At 36.7% G+C, this 14,861-nt stretch overlaps 2 protein-coding genes across 2 annotated transcripts; one reads left to right on the top strand and one right to left on the bottom strand.

The window, feature by feature from the left end:
• Window positions 1-413: 413 nt before the first annotated feature.
• On the top strand, window positions 414-8,098 carry LOC113690525 (imidazole glycerol phosphate synthase hisHF, chloroplastic). The gene is made up of 19 exons (XM_027208464.2): window positions 414-702; window positions 856-938; window positions 1,712-1,806; window positions 2,421-2,524; window positions 2,973-3,142; window positions 3,277-3,391; window positions 3,706-3,761; window positions 3,849-3,887; window positions 4,012-4,110; window positions 4,278-4,340; window positions 4,420-4,482; window positions 4,590-4,672; window positions 4,850-4,958; window positions 5,071-5,124; window positions 5,698-5,785; window positions 6,289-6,326; window positions 6,796-6,901; window positions 7,239-7,405; window positions 7,774-8,098. Exons 1-19 carry the CDS (start codon window positions 507-509, stop codon window positions 7,831-7,833), a joined length of 1,788 nt encoding a protein of 595 aa, XP_027064265.2. The 5' UTR covers window positions 414-506; the 3' UTR covers window positions 7,834-8,098.
• A 280-nt stretch (window positions 8,099-8,378) lies between these two features.
• Window positions 8,379-14,264, bottom strand: LOC113690524 (dihydrolipoyllysine-residue succinyltransferase component of 2-oxoglutarate dehydrogenase complex 2, mitochondrial-like). Its single transcript, XM_027208463.2, has 15 exons — window positions 14,053-14,264; window positions 13,726-13,798; window positions 13,518-13,592; window positions 12,717-12,768; window positions 12,581-12,605; window positions 11,683-11,753; window positions 11,116-11,190; window positions 10,921-10,976; window positions 10,785-10,829; window positions 10,391-10,666; window positions 10,173-10,267; window positions 9,834-9,924; window positions 9,629-9,739; window positions 8,982-9,176; window positions 8,379-8,887 (listed from the first exon to the last, which is right to left on the bottom strand). Exons 2-15 carry the CDS (start codon window positions 13,777-13,779, stop codon window positions 8,696-8,698), a joined length of 1,413 nt encoding a protein of 470 aa, XP_027064264.1. The 5' UTR covers window positions 13,780-13,798; window positions 14,053-14,264; the 3' UTR covers window positions 8,379-8,695.
• Between the last annotated feature and the right edge of the window lie 597 nt (window positions 14,265-14,861).

Below are 14,861 nucleotides of genomic sequence, written 5' to 3'. Positions count from 1 at the left end.
CCAAACAAATCCTTATGCAAAAAACTACAATTAGAATGCGACCTTTCGGAAGAGCTTTCGCCCGTTTCGTTCACTTTGACGTTCCCATAATTTTGAAAATTAGCGAAATACAGAAGTGCGATTTCTTTGAAGTCGACACCACATTAAGACTCAAATGGTCTCCCGCACCTCTTCGCCCTCAAAATGGCTTCCACAATCCACATGTTATTGGGAGTACATCCATTAACTCCATCACCAATCCGTGATATCTATAGCTGGCCTGCAAATGAAATAAATTAGCCCACTATGCTTTTCGGACTTCATTGGGCGTTGATAGAAGTCCATAGTGGCATTGAGCTCAAAGATTCTAATGGCGCCCACGATCCTTTATCAACCGAACCAAAAGACAAGTATAAATACGCAAGTTTTGGAAAGGTTATACGAAATGTCAACGACCGCTGAGGCTTTTGAGTGCTCTACTGTTACAACACTCCATTCAACTCTGAAACTGCAGTGACAAAGGAGCCATGGAGGCGGCGACTTTTCCTTCAGCTACGTCGCGGATGCTAACGCTAAAATCTCGTTCAAATTCGTCGTCTCTTTTCCCCATTCCCTCTGCTTCTTACTCTCTCCATTTTCTACGCTCTAAGCCTGCCGGAGAAGCTCTCAAATTTGAAACTTCCAGAAGCTTCTCCGTCCGCGCCTCCGCTTCCGGCGACGGAGGTAATGTCACGCTCTCTCTCTCTCTCTCTCTCTCTGTGTATATGTATGGCGTTTTAACTGTATATGGCATTATTACTCGATGTGGAATTGTTTGAATATAAATAGGTGATATTGTCGGTTTTGAGTTTAACATTCGTCTATTCAATATTTCAGTGGTCACTCTGCTTGATTACGGTGCCGGGAATGTCCGGAGCGTGAGAAATGCAATTCGCTACCTCGGCTTTAATATTAAAGATGTAAGGTTTTTCAACACCATGCTGCTGTTATGATTTTTCCGACTTAGTTATTATCTTGGTGAATGAAACTTAATTTCATTTGCTTGTTTTCTCAAATTTTTTAAAGTAAAAACAATGTAAACAATAAGCTATAAATAAGACTCATTAGGACTTCTGCTTTTAGGTTATCAACTTTGTTTCAGCTTCTGATTACCGACGCATATTGGCTTATTGACGTTATTTACTAAGAAATCAATAGATATATCGCTGGCTCTTTTTGATTTACAAGATTTGAAATTTGAGTTTTTTTTTTTTAAGCCGTTCTGAAAGGATTGTTGGTGTGTGTGTGTTTCTTTTTTCCTTTTCGTTTTTGAGGTCTAGAAAGTGAGATGATCGAGGAAGTATGTAACTGTTAATTATCTAGTGAATTACTTTATCTACGGTAGAAAATTAGATTCTGAAGCTTCATGGAGAACTTTATCTGTCGAAGTTATATACTGTGCCAAAACATTCTACTTAAAATGCGACTTCTTAAGTCTAAAATAAGTGACCTTCATTCTTTCTTCTTTCCTTGATTCCAGGGGTGGGAATTCGGGGTAGGTGTGGGGGTGGACTAGGTGGTTTTCGAGGAGAGAAAACGGAGGGTAGGCATAGATTCATTCAACAAGCTATAAGCAGAATTGTTTCTGAAAATGAACTGGGGATCCTAGAGACTAGACAAAAATTAATCATTTGACTCTGTGTTGAGAATTGTGCTTCTATTAATTTCAACACTCTGTCCGGAAAACTTTTAGGTTCAGACTCCAGAGGACATCATGAATGCAAGACGCCTTATATTTCCTGGTGTAGGTGCATTTGCTGCTGCCATGGATGTGTTGAACCGAAGAGGGTAACTCTTTATCCAGTTCTGCATTTGTCCTGTGAAATGTCAGTCTTACTACATCAATTTTGTCTGTAGATAATGCTTAATAATGTTCATCATTTAAGAAAACTAATATCTACATTTTTTTTTTCTGATCCAGTGGAACACACCTTTTTTACTTCCTAAATGATCAGTTCCAAATGTTTTGGATAGAAGTGAAAAACAATTGAGATTTAAAGATAACAAAGTCCATCTTGGATGTTGTAGTTCCTGGACATCAGTAAATTGAAGGAACTTATTAAAAAAAGTCCCGAATACTGCAATTATATTAATTTATATATATAGCACTATTAAGCAATCAAGTCCTCTATACTGCAATTATATGAAGTCGGACAAAAATCATGGACTGAGTTGACTAGAAAGAAAGATAACTTTGAAGCAAAAGTGGCAATCTATAATAAACTTCTATTTGTGTTTGTCTGGACCTGTGTCTCTGTCTGTTTCTTCTTCTGTATCTCCACATATACACATCCAGAAATATAACACACTTCTACCATTTTTTTTTGGTTTCACAAATGTGGATTCCTTTGTGTTAGTCAATCAAACTAGTTTCAGAACTCAAGGAGTGCATTCTTCTGTAGGATGGCTGAGGCTCTTTGCAGTTACATTGAGCAAGATCGCCCATTCTTAGGCATTTGTCTTGGACTTCAGCTACTCTTTGAGTCAAGTGAGGAGAATGGACCGGGTAAGGCAGATAACAGCTTTTTTTGAGCTTAAGAATCAATCAAGTGTTTCAATATGTAAATCTCAAGCTTTGTTGTGACTTTGCGGGTGAAGGAAAAGGATTCGTCAAGTTTATCCCAGCTAAAATAGAAAACATATTTTAGTTGAGTTCTTCCAGATTTGGAGGTGGGTTGTGATGAACCTCAGCCTGAAAATACACTTGTGAATTGAGTTGTGTAGTCATATAATTATATGTGAGTTTACTTGTTTCAACATTTTTAGCCTCATGCTATTTTAGGTGCTAGTAATGGTGTATTTTGCAATTTGTATGATTCGTGCTCTGGAGGTGGTGAACCATTCAGGTTAAATGTCAGACCACAAGACTTGCTGTTGTAGCTTAAATATTCTCTCGTCACGAATTATGGATCTGTAGCTTTGTGGATGACCTGACAATTGCTCATCTCTCTTAGTGAAAGGCCTTGGCTTGATTCCTGGCATAGTTGGAAGATTTGACTCATCAAAAGGTTATAATGTACCTCATATTGGCTGGAATGCTCTTCAAATAACAGAAGACTCTGACATTTTGGATGATATAGGAAATCGACATGTGTATTTTGTGCATTCTTACCGTGCAATGCCGGTATGGTATCCTATTTGCCAGTGCAATTCACATCTGCCTTTTGCAGCATTTTCTCATTTCATTGTCACACATCATTGTCTTTTTTTTTTTACAAGGTCTCTGGCCGTAATGTTTTGCTTCTTTTACTCTTTTAGTCAGATGATAACAAAGATTGGATATCTTCTACCTGCAATTATGGCGACAAGTTCATTGCATCAGTAAAAAGAGGAAATGTTCATGCTGTCCAATTTCACCCAGAGAAGAGTGGAGGTATGATTGGATATGATAATAATTATTATCATGTAATCAAGTGGAAAGAAGTTTTTGCTCATTTCTTTCTTTTTTTTTTATTTTTTGTTTTTCTGTTTTACAATCTTTGAAAGATGTCTCTCGTAATGAAGTTGAATTATCCTGTCTACCCTTGTTTTTGTTGTTTCCTATTCTGCACTTGCAGTTATTGTCATGAATCTAGAATCTCCTGCCTATTTTTGCTGCTTTTGCTTGAGCACTCAAGTAGCATGATTACCATCATGAATTGTAGAAAAAATCTCTTAATTGTCATTTTGTTCTTAAAAATAATCCAGCTGTTGGCCTTTCCATCCTGAGAAGGTTCTTATATCCAAATAACGAGTTGACAAAGGTACCGATCTCCCCTCTAAATTGTTGTGTGACTCTCAAATGTTTTTGCCAAAGGCATCTAAGACCTGAAAGCTTCATGTGAAGGCAGAAGCCAGTCCAAGGGAAGGCCTCTAAACTTGCAAAGAGGGTGAGGACTTGATCCAATTGTTCATGTCACTTTTTTATCCTTTATTCATTGAGGTTATATTTATTTGATTTTTGTGATCTAGCTATGAGGGGATACTTTCTATGATTGGTTTTCCAACTTTCAGGTTATTGCATGCCTTGATGTGAGGACTAATGACAAAGGTGATCTCGTTGTGACCAAAGGTGACCAATATGATGTAAGAGAGCACACAGAGGACAATGAGGTCAGGCTATGCAATATTTGCATTTCGTAAATTTCTTCGCTTTACAGACATAATGGTGGTCTTGCTATTTTACTTGACCATATCAGAATCTTGAATCGGAGATCAAAGCTATCAGTAAAGATAGAGAGCAAAATGTTAAATTTATTGTATCTTTATCATTCTTAAAGGTGCGAAATCTTGGAAAGCCGGTAGAACTTGCTGGGCAGTATTACAAAGATGGAGCTGATGAGGTATGTATTAATTCTAAGAGCACTACAGCTTTTCGTTATTCATGTGCGCCATAAGCTAATTAAATTTTCTGTATTTCAGGTTAGCTTTTTAAACATTACAGGTTTCCGTGACTTCCCTCTTGGCGATTTGCCAATGTTGCAGGTATGTATGCAACTGATTTAAATATCAGTGTGTCATCATTTTTACTTTCCATTCTCCTCTATCTTAAACTTATCATATCCCGTTATCTTTTTTTTTTTGTGTTGTAGGTACTGAGATATACATCAGAGAATGTTTTTGTACCACTAACAGTTGGTGGAGGCATTCGTGATTTTACTGATGGAAATGGAAGGTAAAACATATAGTTGTAGCCAATTGTTTTACACCTCTTTAGAGAAGAAGGGAGGGGAGTCATTACACTTTAGTACTTGATTTCCTTGTACTGCTCTAGTGCTTGCACATGCTTCAGGAGAGTAGCAGGTGATTTCTGAGGTTGAAAGACTTAACACTCTGGCTTCTCATTCCTCAGATACTATTCCAGTTTGGAGGTTGCTTCAGAATATTTTAGATCAGGGGCAGATAAGATTTCAATTGGAAGTGATGCAGTTTATGCTGCCGAAGAATTTCTGAAAACTGGAGTATGTGATACTTGCAGCATGTTGCAAATAATATACCTGCTTATTAATTCTTTTTTTTTTGCCTTACGTTTTTTTATTTTGCTAACAACATTTCTTGAACCGCTTTCTCAAGGAAAAAACTGGGAAGAGCAGTCTAGAGCAGATCTCAAGGGTTTATGGTAATCAGGTAAATTCATCACACGTGTTCTATATTATGTCCCATTGCACAAAAATGTGCTTATATTAGAATATTGGCTGGAGAATCAAGATTGACTATTCATTTTGAAGATTGTTCGTTTTGTGCTTGTCCTGTGTAGACGATAGTGATATGTTCCAGCGTTTTCTTTTTCAAACCATAGCTATTCATATCAAAACATCGGCATTACAAATTATCATGTAGTAGAGAAGAAGCACTTCTTCGAACAAGTTGTACAGAAACTTGCTGATGGCCAACCTCTTTCTATGCTACATTAGGTTGAACGGTTGTTTGTTTTGTTGCAATACAATATCTCTTTGCTTTTGTAGTCACTTTTGATTTCATTTTCTCTGTCACTCTAATTGCATAATAGGTTCATCCAAATGTTGTTTTCTGAGCTTTTTTCAACTTTTATCATTGTATTTTCCTGTATGCCAAAAGTAATAGCTAGCAGTTCCTTGATTCTCTCCTGTTAATATGTCGTTTATATGTCTTGTTTTCATATTTATGGGTACTTGTATGGTAGGCTGTTGTTTTATATGTCATTTAATGTTGATCTTGTAGGCTGTGGTTGTTAGCATTGATCCTCGGAGGGTCTACGTGAAGGATCCAGATACTGTGAAATTCAAGACCATCCCAGTTAGATACCCAGGTAGGATATCTCATTGCAGTTGCAGTGATATTATCCTGTAGGTTCCTTCTGGGTATTTATTTTATGATCTTCTTATTGTGTAAAAGACTCCTGGTTGGACAATGTGGAACATAATATGTGACTAAAATTGATGAAAATAGCAAATTTTGACTCGGGGAGATTCCAAGAATGCAAGTGTGACGTTGATCATATATACCAAAGCTACCCTCCATTCACCAGGATCTTTCGAGGAGAATTTTCCAGTTTAAATTTTTCCTTTGTTTCTTTAACCTTTTGGCAGTGCAGAGACCCCTGAGGATTGGGGGGGGGGGGGGGGGGGTGGGGGAGTGGGAAATAGAGGATGAAAAAACCATTTTTTGTTGCCACATGACTTGAGCTGGTGGACGCAGAGACACTTCATGTGTGTGGTACAAGTTTTCCCATTTAAAATAGACTAGAAAGTAAAGAAATGGTTTTTTTGCCTTGTTGGGGGGCTTATTGACTGACATACTGATTACTTTCAGGTCCAAATGGAGAAAAATATGCCTGGTATCAATGCACGGTAAGTAATCATATTACTTGTAGACCTTCATCATGTCGTCAGCTATAAAACAATCGAAGGATAGAGAGTTGCATTCAGCAGCAGTTATTGTTGACATTTGCTATTCTATTGCATGTGAAAATAGTAGTAGGTTCTTGTACTGAGATGCATCATGAGGCTATAATTCAGGAACTGGTCTGATGTAAAATTTAACCGACTTTCACTATATAGTGCTGTTTTGTCCATTAAATATAAGGCAGCTATTCTTAAATTCTTTTGGCATTTCTTCATCTTTATTGGGGAAGAGTGCTGAGGACTTAGGTAGAAGTGAGTTTTACATTTCTGCGGATTCTCTTATCTAAAGTTTTCTACATTCTTATATCAACTTGTTTTGTGCTTCTTGCATACTCAATGTGCATATTGGTCCATCCCATGGCATTAAATTCCATTGTTTGTAATATTCTAGAATAACCTTGTTATTATCCTTAAGGTCAATGGTGGTCGTGAAGGTCGACCGATTGGGGCATATGAGCTTGCTAAAGCCATCGAGGAACTTGGAGCTGGGGAAATCCTATTAAATTGTATTGACTGTGATGGTAAGTGTGATTCTATTGCCAGTAACTGGCACTAATAATCATTTAAATGTATGGTATGCATGATGAATCTGTTACCAAATGCCACTGACAATAGGATATTTAGTTAATGAAATCCCAGGGGAATGCATATAGCAGTGGTGGTAACATTTTGAATGACTAAATCGGGAGCTATTTACTTTGAACAAACCTGGATAGTTGATTCATGCTTTTGCTGTAAAAATATTCATCTTCTAACATCTCTGCCAAGTTTTATGAGTATGTCAAAACTTTCATTGATCTTTTATTTAATAGTAATGATGAATCTAAAGCCTTTCAAATGCAAATGATGCCCTTCTAGGTCAAGGGAAAGGATTCGATATAGACCTGGTGAAGTTAATCTCAGATGCTGTTAGCATCCCAGTGATTGCAAGCAGTGGGGCTGGAGCAGCAGAACACTTTTCAGAAGTTTTTAACCAGACAAATGCATCTGCTGCGCTTGCTGCTGGCATTTTCCACAGAAAAGAGGTATTAATTTTGTAAAAGATGTGCGAAGTCCACCTTGTACTCTTGCTTTTTTCCTTTGGTTTCTTTAACTGGTACTTGAGAACTGGATTTGCTTCCTCATTATCAGCAGAATTTCTTGCATTTGGACACGTATACATCACCTGGTGAAACAATCTCTGATGCATCAGGGATGAATTTTGACTCATTGTTTTCTGCAGATACCAATAAATATTAGACAAACTTTTGAACGCATGGATTCTAATATCGGTGGTTTCTATAGATTTCGACTGTTCTAAATTTCTATTATGCATTTTGAGAAATTTCTTCAGATCCTTTTTCTGTATACAAATTATTGGATAAAGTCTCGGTATGAACATATTCATTTTCAGGTGTCTATTCAGTCTGTTAAAGAGCATCTAAGCGAAGCAGGGATTGAGGTTAGAATTTAGGTGGATTATGCCATACCAGCTGGAGATGCGGTAATTTTAAATGCGCTAGCATGGGAATTACCCGACTCATGTAACTCGGCAAAATGCCCCTAAACCCGTACGCAAAGTTTGTGTTCCAATTCGACTTTTTGACTTCATTTTCTATGTATAACTTTAAGTAAAATCTTGTATAACGAGCAACATGGTGGTTTTCCATTTTGTGCTTCTACTTTTCGCATCTTGCATTGGGATGCAAGCTATTTTACCATTCGAAGCTATTTTACCATTCGACCATATCTGCACTTTCCATTCTTGATATATAATATGTCCACACACTATTAAATTAATAAAATTAGATACTCTCCTAAGGGCGATTCCAATTATTTTAAATCATTTTATTTTAATTGTATTGTTTCATCATTCAAGAAGTTTGCAAGAAGTTTGACCCCCCTCTAATTTTGATTATATCTACTACTCTGTAAGTTCTTAAACTGAATTCCTCCAGGTCCTCTTTCATGTTCATGCATCAAGACACCACAAAAATCCAGGAGCAGAGTTAAAACAGATGGGTTAAAGCTCCAGGCGAACTCGCTTCATTGAGTTTATTATCCAATAACTTTTGAAACAGAGAAATAATGCTGCCAACTAAGGGGTCTTCAAGTTTAGCACAAATTCCAACAAATTCCATCATGCCCAAAATAAAAAGCACTAAACACAAGTTTAGCACACTTAAACTAGTGTCTAAAAAAAACCTTCTCATTTGAAATTAAAACGTGGCTGGCCGCAACTGAAGTGCTAAACATTTATTCGTTTAGCCGAAGTGTGCTTTTAACTGCAGTATATTAAGAATATCTATAAAATCAAACCCCAAATGACCAATTCTTCATACATCAAGGAGCAAGCGACGTGGATCTTCAACCACATCTTTGATTCTCCTCAAAAAGAGCACTGCCTCTCTCCCATCAATCAGCCTGTGGTCATAGGTCAGTGCAACATACATCATAGGTCTGGGAATTATGTTACCTCCAACAACCATCGGACGGTTGACTATTGAGTGCATACCCAGAATTGCCGACTGGAAAATGGCACAAACGAATTGCAAATTTTATTGTTGATAGCGACAAAGAAAATAGCACGCAATCAAAACAAGGACTTTCAAAGAGCCACACCTGAGGGGGATTGATTATTGGAGTGCTCAAGAGGCTTCCATAAACACCACCATTGGATATTGTGAATGACCCTCCTGCCATCTCATCGATTGATATACTTCCATCACTTGCCTTCTTAGCCAACGTGTTGATCTCCTTCTCAATCTCAGCAAAGTTCATCTTATCAGCATTGCGGATAACAGGAACGACAAGGCCCTAAATCATGAATACAGACCGTCAAAAGGTTACAATTTCATATTAGGTGCATATTTTGTATCCCACACCTTACAAGTCGGTAAATCAATGAAAATACACAGACAGTTGTTATCTGGGAATCAGCGATACAGATATTACCTAAGCATGTCTGATTATATTAAATTTTAAATATGATCGTTAAACAAAGCAATCCACAGGTAAGAGGGGAACCACTCACAACGATAAAGTGTCAAAATAACACAATTTATTGGAGATCTCCACATGCAGAAGCAAAAAGCTGCTAACACGTGATAACTAGCCATCCAACTTACATGCATACTCAAGTTTGATCAACAGTAGCATTCTTCTTAAGCAGATAAAAGTATAAGTTCAAGTAGTTCAAGCTTCTTTGGTTCTATCTCAGTCTATTAGAAATTTATACTATTTCTTGCAAGCAGAATGTCTCAGATTACCTTTGGCGTGCCAACAGCTATACTGATGTCTATATAGTCTCTATAAATGATATCATCACCATCAATGACAGCATTTATTATGGGCTGATTCTGGAGTCCGCTAACAGCAGCCTGAAAGAGTGGCATGGAAGGAGACAGGATTTCAAAAAAAAGGAGACTGGCCGTAGAGAAAATAACAAAACATACTTCATGATTGGTTACATACTTTTACAAACCCAGACATAAGACCTAGCTTCACACCGTGCTTTTCAACAAAGGCATCCTTGTAATCGGAACGAAGTTTCATCAGGTTAGTCCTGCAAAAAGCAACAATTAAACAGAACCAAGCATGGGAAATAGAATGGTACATGCGAAGCTTGCACCCAAAAAAGGATATTTTTTAGGATGGTAAACTCGGGATTTTAAAGAATCAACCCACTAAAGATCATCTAGAAGTTCTTTTGAAAAAAAAAAAGCCAAACTTATAGGAATAAGCCTTTGGCATATTTCACCATTCTCAAACATACTGGTCTTCTTAAATTCTATGAAATGTAACTAAGCTTACATATCAACTTCATTGAAAGTTGTCAACAATGCAAAAGTGTTTTGAGAATCTTTCAAGCGTGTGGCAACTCGTTTTCTGAGCCTTGTCATAGGAACCTGTTACAAGGACACATTCAAATGCATTATAGGAGGAAAAAGAATGTCGAAAAACATATTGTAAGATCACTAAAATCCAGATAAACCTCAAGATGTAGTGCGATATAAATATCATGGGCTTACTCGTCTTTCCCTTTCTTTTGGGGGAAGCTGGGGTTCTGTGGCAGTTACTTTAGGAGGAGGTGGAGAAGCCTTGGCTTCAGTTTTTGGCTTCTCAGCTTTCTTTACTTCTGCAGCAGCAGATTCAACTTTCTGTTTTGGTTGCTCCACCTTTTTCTCAGGAGTAGCTTTTTCGGCGGGCTTCTCAGACGGAGCAACGTGAGTTACACCATCACCAGATTTTGAAATCACAGCAATTTTAGTGCCAGGTTCTACAGTATCCCCTTCCTTGGCTACGAACTATTGCAAATCACATAAAGTATCAGGATTAAGCAATTCGGAAAGAAGCAAGAAAGCATAAAAATAAAAATTTAATAATGAACCATAATTAACTATTCCAAAACCCTTGATTGTTTACCTTTTGGATTACGCCTGCTTCAGGACTAGCAACATCAATTGTCACCTAATGGAAACAAAGAAAATTGAAACATTCACTCCATTTAGAACTACAAACATTTTAAAGCAACAAGTAAGAACTAAACTATGGAAAGTACCTTGTCTGTTTCAATCTGAGCAATAGGCTCATCAACTTCTACTTTGTCACCAGGTTCTGGGGAACAAAATTGTATGATCCATCAGAGGAACCGAGAAAGCAAAACCAGAAATACATTGAGGGCAGTAATGAAATTGAGAACCAAAACTGTCTTTAATAAAGGCATAATTGGAATATCGATTTAAGGGAAGCATACTCTTCAAGAGCGTTGCCAATGTGCCATCGGATATTGATTCCCCCATAAAAGGAACAACAGCATCAACCAGATCACCTTGAGCATAGGAGGTGGCAAAGAGAAAGAATAAAAACATTAGTTAGCAAATGAAAGCCATTACATGAATCCACATCCATATTAAGATTCCACACCTATTGCTTCATTGAAATTGAAATTATACTAAATATATCAGTATGAAAATACTGGACTTGGCCACTAGAAATAATAAATGAAAACTATACTAACAGGTTGTCAGAACTGTACGCAATTCACTTAAAAAGCTTTAGAAGTTTTTGGTTTCCATTAAAGGCTGGGTTACGGTGTAAAACCAATCAAACTTACAACACATCTAGAAGTAGACAGGAAAACAACATTTATAAACCATCAAAAGTACGGGCACGTGACAGAAACTACTAAAGGAAGGGTTCAAAATTTTCCTATAAAAGTGCCTAAAATCTTCCAAGAGCATCAAATTCAGAACTGTCATTTTTCAAATACAACTGTATTGCCAGAAAAGCAAAGAATGGAAAACAAAGTGCCGTGCTATACCACTATTAGAACAAAATGGCCTTTTCCATGTATGCATGGTGAATTGAGGCAGAAAATTGTCTTTGATTCCCCTGCAAATAAAACAGCCAACCATGAATGATAGCATTATCTGCCAACTATACCGTCTGACTTAATGTGAGTTTATATACCTTGGATTTTTTGAAGCTAGCTATTCCACATACCAAAAACATCTATTGTATAAGTCCAAGTGTTATTACCCTTGCGGGAGTCTAATCACAAAAACACAATTTACAGACAAACTTTTCTTTGGTTTATACCACGGGTTAGGTAAAATCAAACCAGATTGAACGACTCTGGGTGGAACTGTCTCAGTCACCTTGAATAAGGCCAGCTAACACAATGCCAAATAATGCTGTATCAAACTAAATATGAAAAGCACTCCCAATACTCATAGTAATTACATCTCTTACCACTGACAGAAAACCACATGAAATGCAGTACCTAATTGAACTTATTTTACAAAGCAGAATTTGGTTTACAATTAAATCCACTATGCCTTGCCCACATTGGAAATAGTTGTGCAAAATGATAATTAAAAGATAGAGTACTGTGCTAAGCTCTTAAATAATGACTTTTCTTGGAGTGATAATGTCCTCTGAACAAGAATATTAAAATTCAAAACATTCTAGTAAAGAAAGTGCAGTGAACTGTAATCGCGAAAAGATTGGAAGATCTGGCCAAAGAAGGTGACAGCCCGGTAGATTCGTTCCCATGGGTCGATCCTTCCCAGTAAAACGCGGCGTGTTCGAATTCTGATTGCTTTTATGTCAGAAAGGGGGACCACCCTCTCTAAGCCTAAGTATTCCTCAATGACCGATAGCGTACAAGTTAATAGCAATTATCAAGAGGAGATTAAACAAGAAAAGATATCACTGACCTTGACGATGTCAAGTCCAAAGATCCTATACCGAAAGAAAATAGAAAATAGTTCAAACACAGACAGGATGGAGGGGGCCAAAAAGGAAAAAACACACACACACGTGGCATTGACTAACATAGACACCCAAGATTACCAGAGAAAGTGAAGTCAGAGAAACTGCGAGTGCATCCTGGGTGCAAGAAGATCTGTTCAGAAAGCAAAAACAAACAGTTAAGAACAATTGCACATGAAGAACTAACAGCAAACATAAGCTTTGATGGCCAAACGTAGAAAGAGAAACAAAAAGGAAGAAAACAACTGAAACTGACACTTCAAGAGACAGAAACGGTAAATAATATTATTTGATCATAAACTCGTAGTTGAATAACATCTTAGAGACACAGTAAATACATGTTCTCAATACTGCTTTTGAGAATTGTAACCTAACCGAACTCCAGACAAAACTAAAACTGGATAGCAAAGCAATGTCACATATGCTATCTTCACAAGCCAACACCAGAAAATGGAACAGAGTTCTCTGAGTTTCCAAGAAAGACAGCCACCTCAACTCAACCTCTATAACTTAACTCTTACCCAATTTCCATATAATTCCCCAGCTTGTTAAACTATGCAATAAATTTTGTACTATATAAGGCTAAATCACATTTAACTAATCTAAACTCGTCTTAATGAGTTAGAAACGTTTTCTTATCTTGACTAATAAAATGATTTTATTTGCCTAGAAAAGAAAAACTAATCTAAACTCAAGCAATTTTAACCAAACCTCAATGAAATTACAACATTACATCCTTGAAAAGTATAAACAACTTGTTTGTCTACAATATCATTTTCATATCAGGAACATCATTTGATTCACCATGCCTCTTCGCACGTCAAACTATTATCACCACTAAGCAGTATCAACGCTGAATTGGAAAAGAAAGCAGCGAGTTACCTCTTCAGCTACAGCAGTAGAAACTCTAGGCGTAGAAACCACAGGCCGACTCCAATGCCATGATTTCCTTTTAATCTGGCCCGCAAACACAAAGGAGATCGGTATTCTTACAAAAACACAACTAAATTTTACTATAAAAAATAAATCTGCCTTCATGCACATATGAATGCATATCTAAACACACATGCAAAACTTGAAGTTTAAATACCAAAGCAGAAGAAGCATCAGAAGCCACTTTTCGCCTTACAACGCCCAGCATCATTGACTTTGATCTCCTAAGGCTGTTTTAGACAATTTAAAATACCGAAATTCATCAATCTTAAGAAAACAAATTTAAAAACAATAATCAAAATTATGAACAAGGCAAATCGCAGAGTAAATAAACCAATAAGCAAAATGATTGCGATCTGCTAAGGAAATTTAGAAGAAAAAACAAAAACATTTCGCAAATTAATATCCAACTTTCCAGAGCAAAGTCCATATTCCTTTGTTCACTTTCTTCTCTTTTTTTTTTTTTGTAAATAATAGGAAATACCTCGACGAAGACAATGAACAGAAAAGGCTAACAAACGACGGCGAACTGATATAAACAGCGTAAGCTAACAAAAATCCGGAGCTTCTGGTTCGTTATTCTTGTATAGGCTTGACGGCGGCGTTTTTGCACCCTTTGGTGGTCGTCCTCCTCTCTTTCCCTTCTGCAATATTCTGTTCCTTCTGTTACTCAACCTTCTCTCATTTTTTTTGCCCTTTTAGCTTTTTCTTTTGGTAATTGATATACAGGCCGACGATTATTATTTTTTGCCGAGATTGTGGCTCTTCCAAGTCAGAAGTCAAATTGTGACTTTCATAACGTGGCATAATATGAGTTGTCGGAAGTGAAATAATTGTTCCTGGTCTAGCAGCCTTTATATTTTTCATTAAAAAAGAAAATATTATTTGCATCTCCATTTTTATTAACCACACTTTCATTACCATTTTAATCATATAATTTTTTTTATAAAATTATATAATAAAATAAATAATGGGAGTATAAATAGCACAATGGAGTGCAAATAACAATTTTTTAAAAAAAAAATTTCTTCAGAAGGATTTTATTGAGAGAATTCTCTGATTTCAACTTTTGTCTTTTTTTTTTTGTTTGTTTATGAGGTTATCCACGATTTTATTGTAATAATATTCATTCATATAGCTTCTGCAAAGGCAATTTCATAATGAGGAGAATTTAACAGTCTAATGAAGTATTTCACTATTAAGTGTGATGGCCGATGGGTCTTGGTGACATGTTTAATTATTTTTAATTGAGATCTAGTAAGACATTAGGAGATGGTAATGCATGAAATTTGC

The sequence above is a fragment of the Coffea arabica genome, chromosome 5c, assembly GCF_036785885.1.
Source record: "Coffea arabica cultivar ET-39 chromosome 5c, Coffea Arabica ET-39 HiFi, whole genome shotgun sequence".
NCBI classification, from domain to species: Eukaryota; Viridiplantae; Streptophyta; class Magnoliopsida; order Gentianales; family Rubiaceae; genus Coffea; species Coffea arabica.
This window is presented reverse-complemented; position numbering and strand designations above follow the sequence as displayed.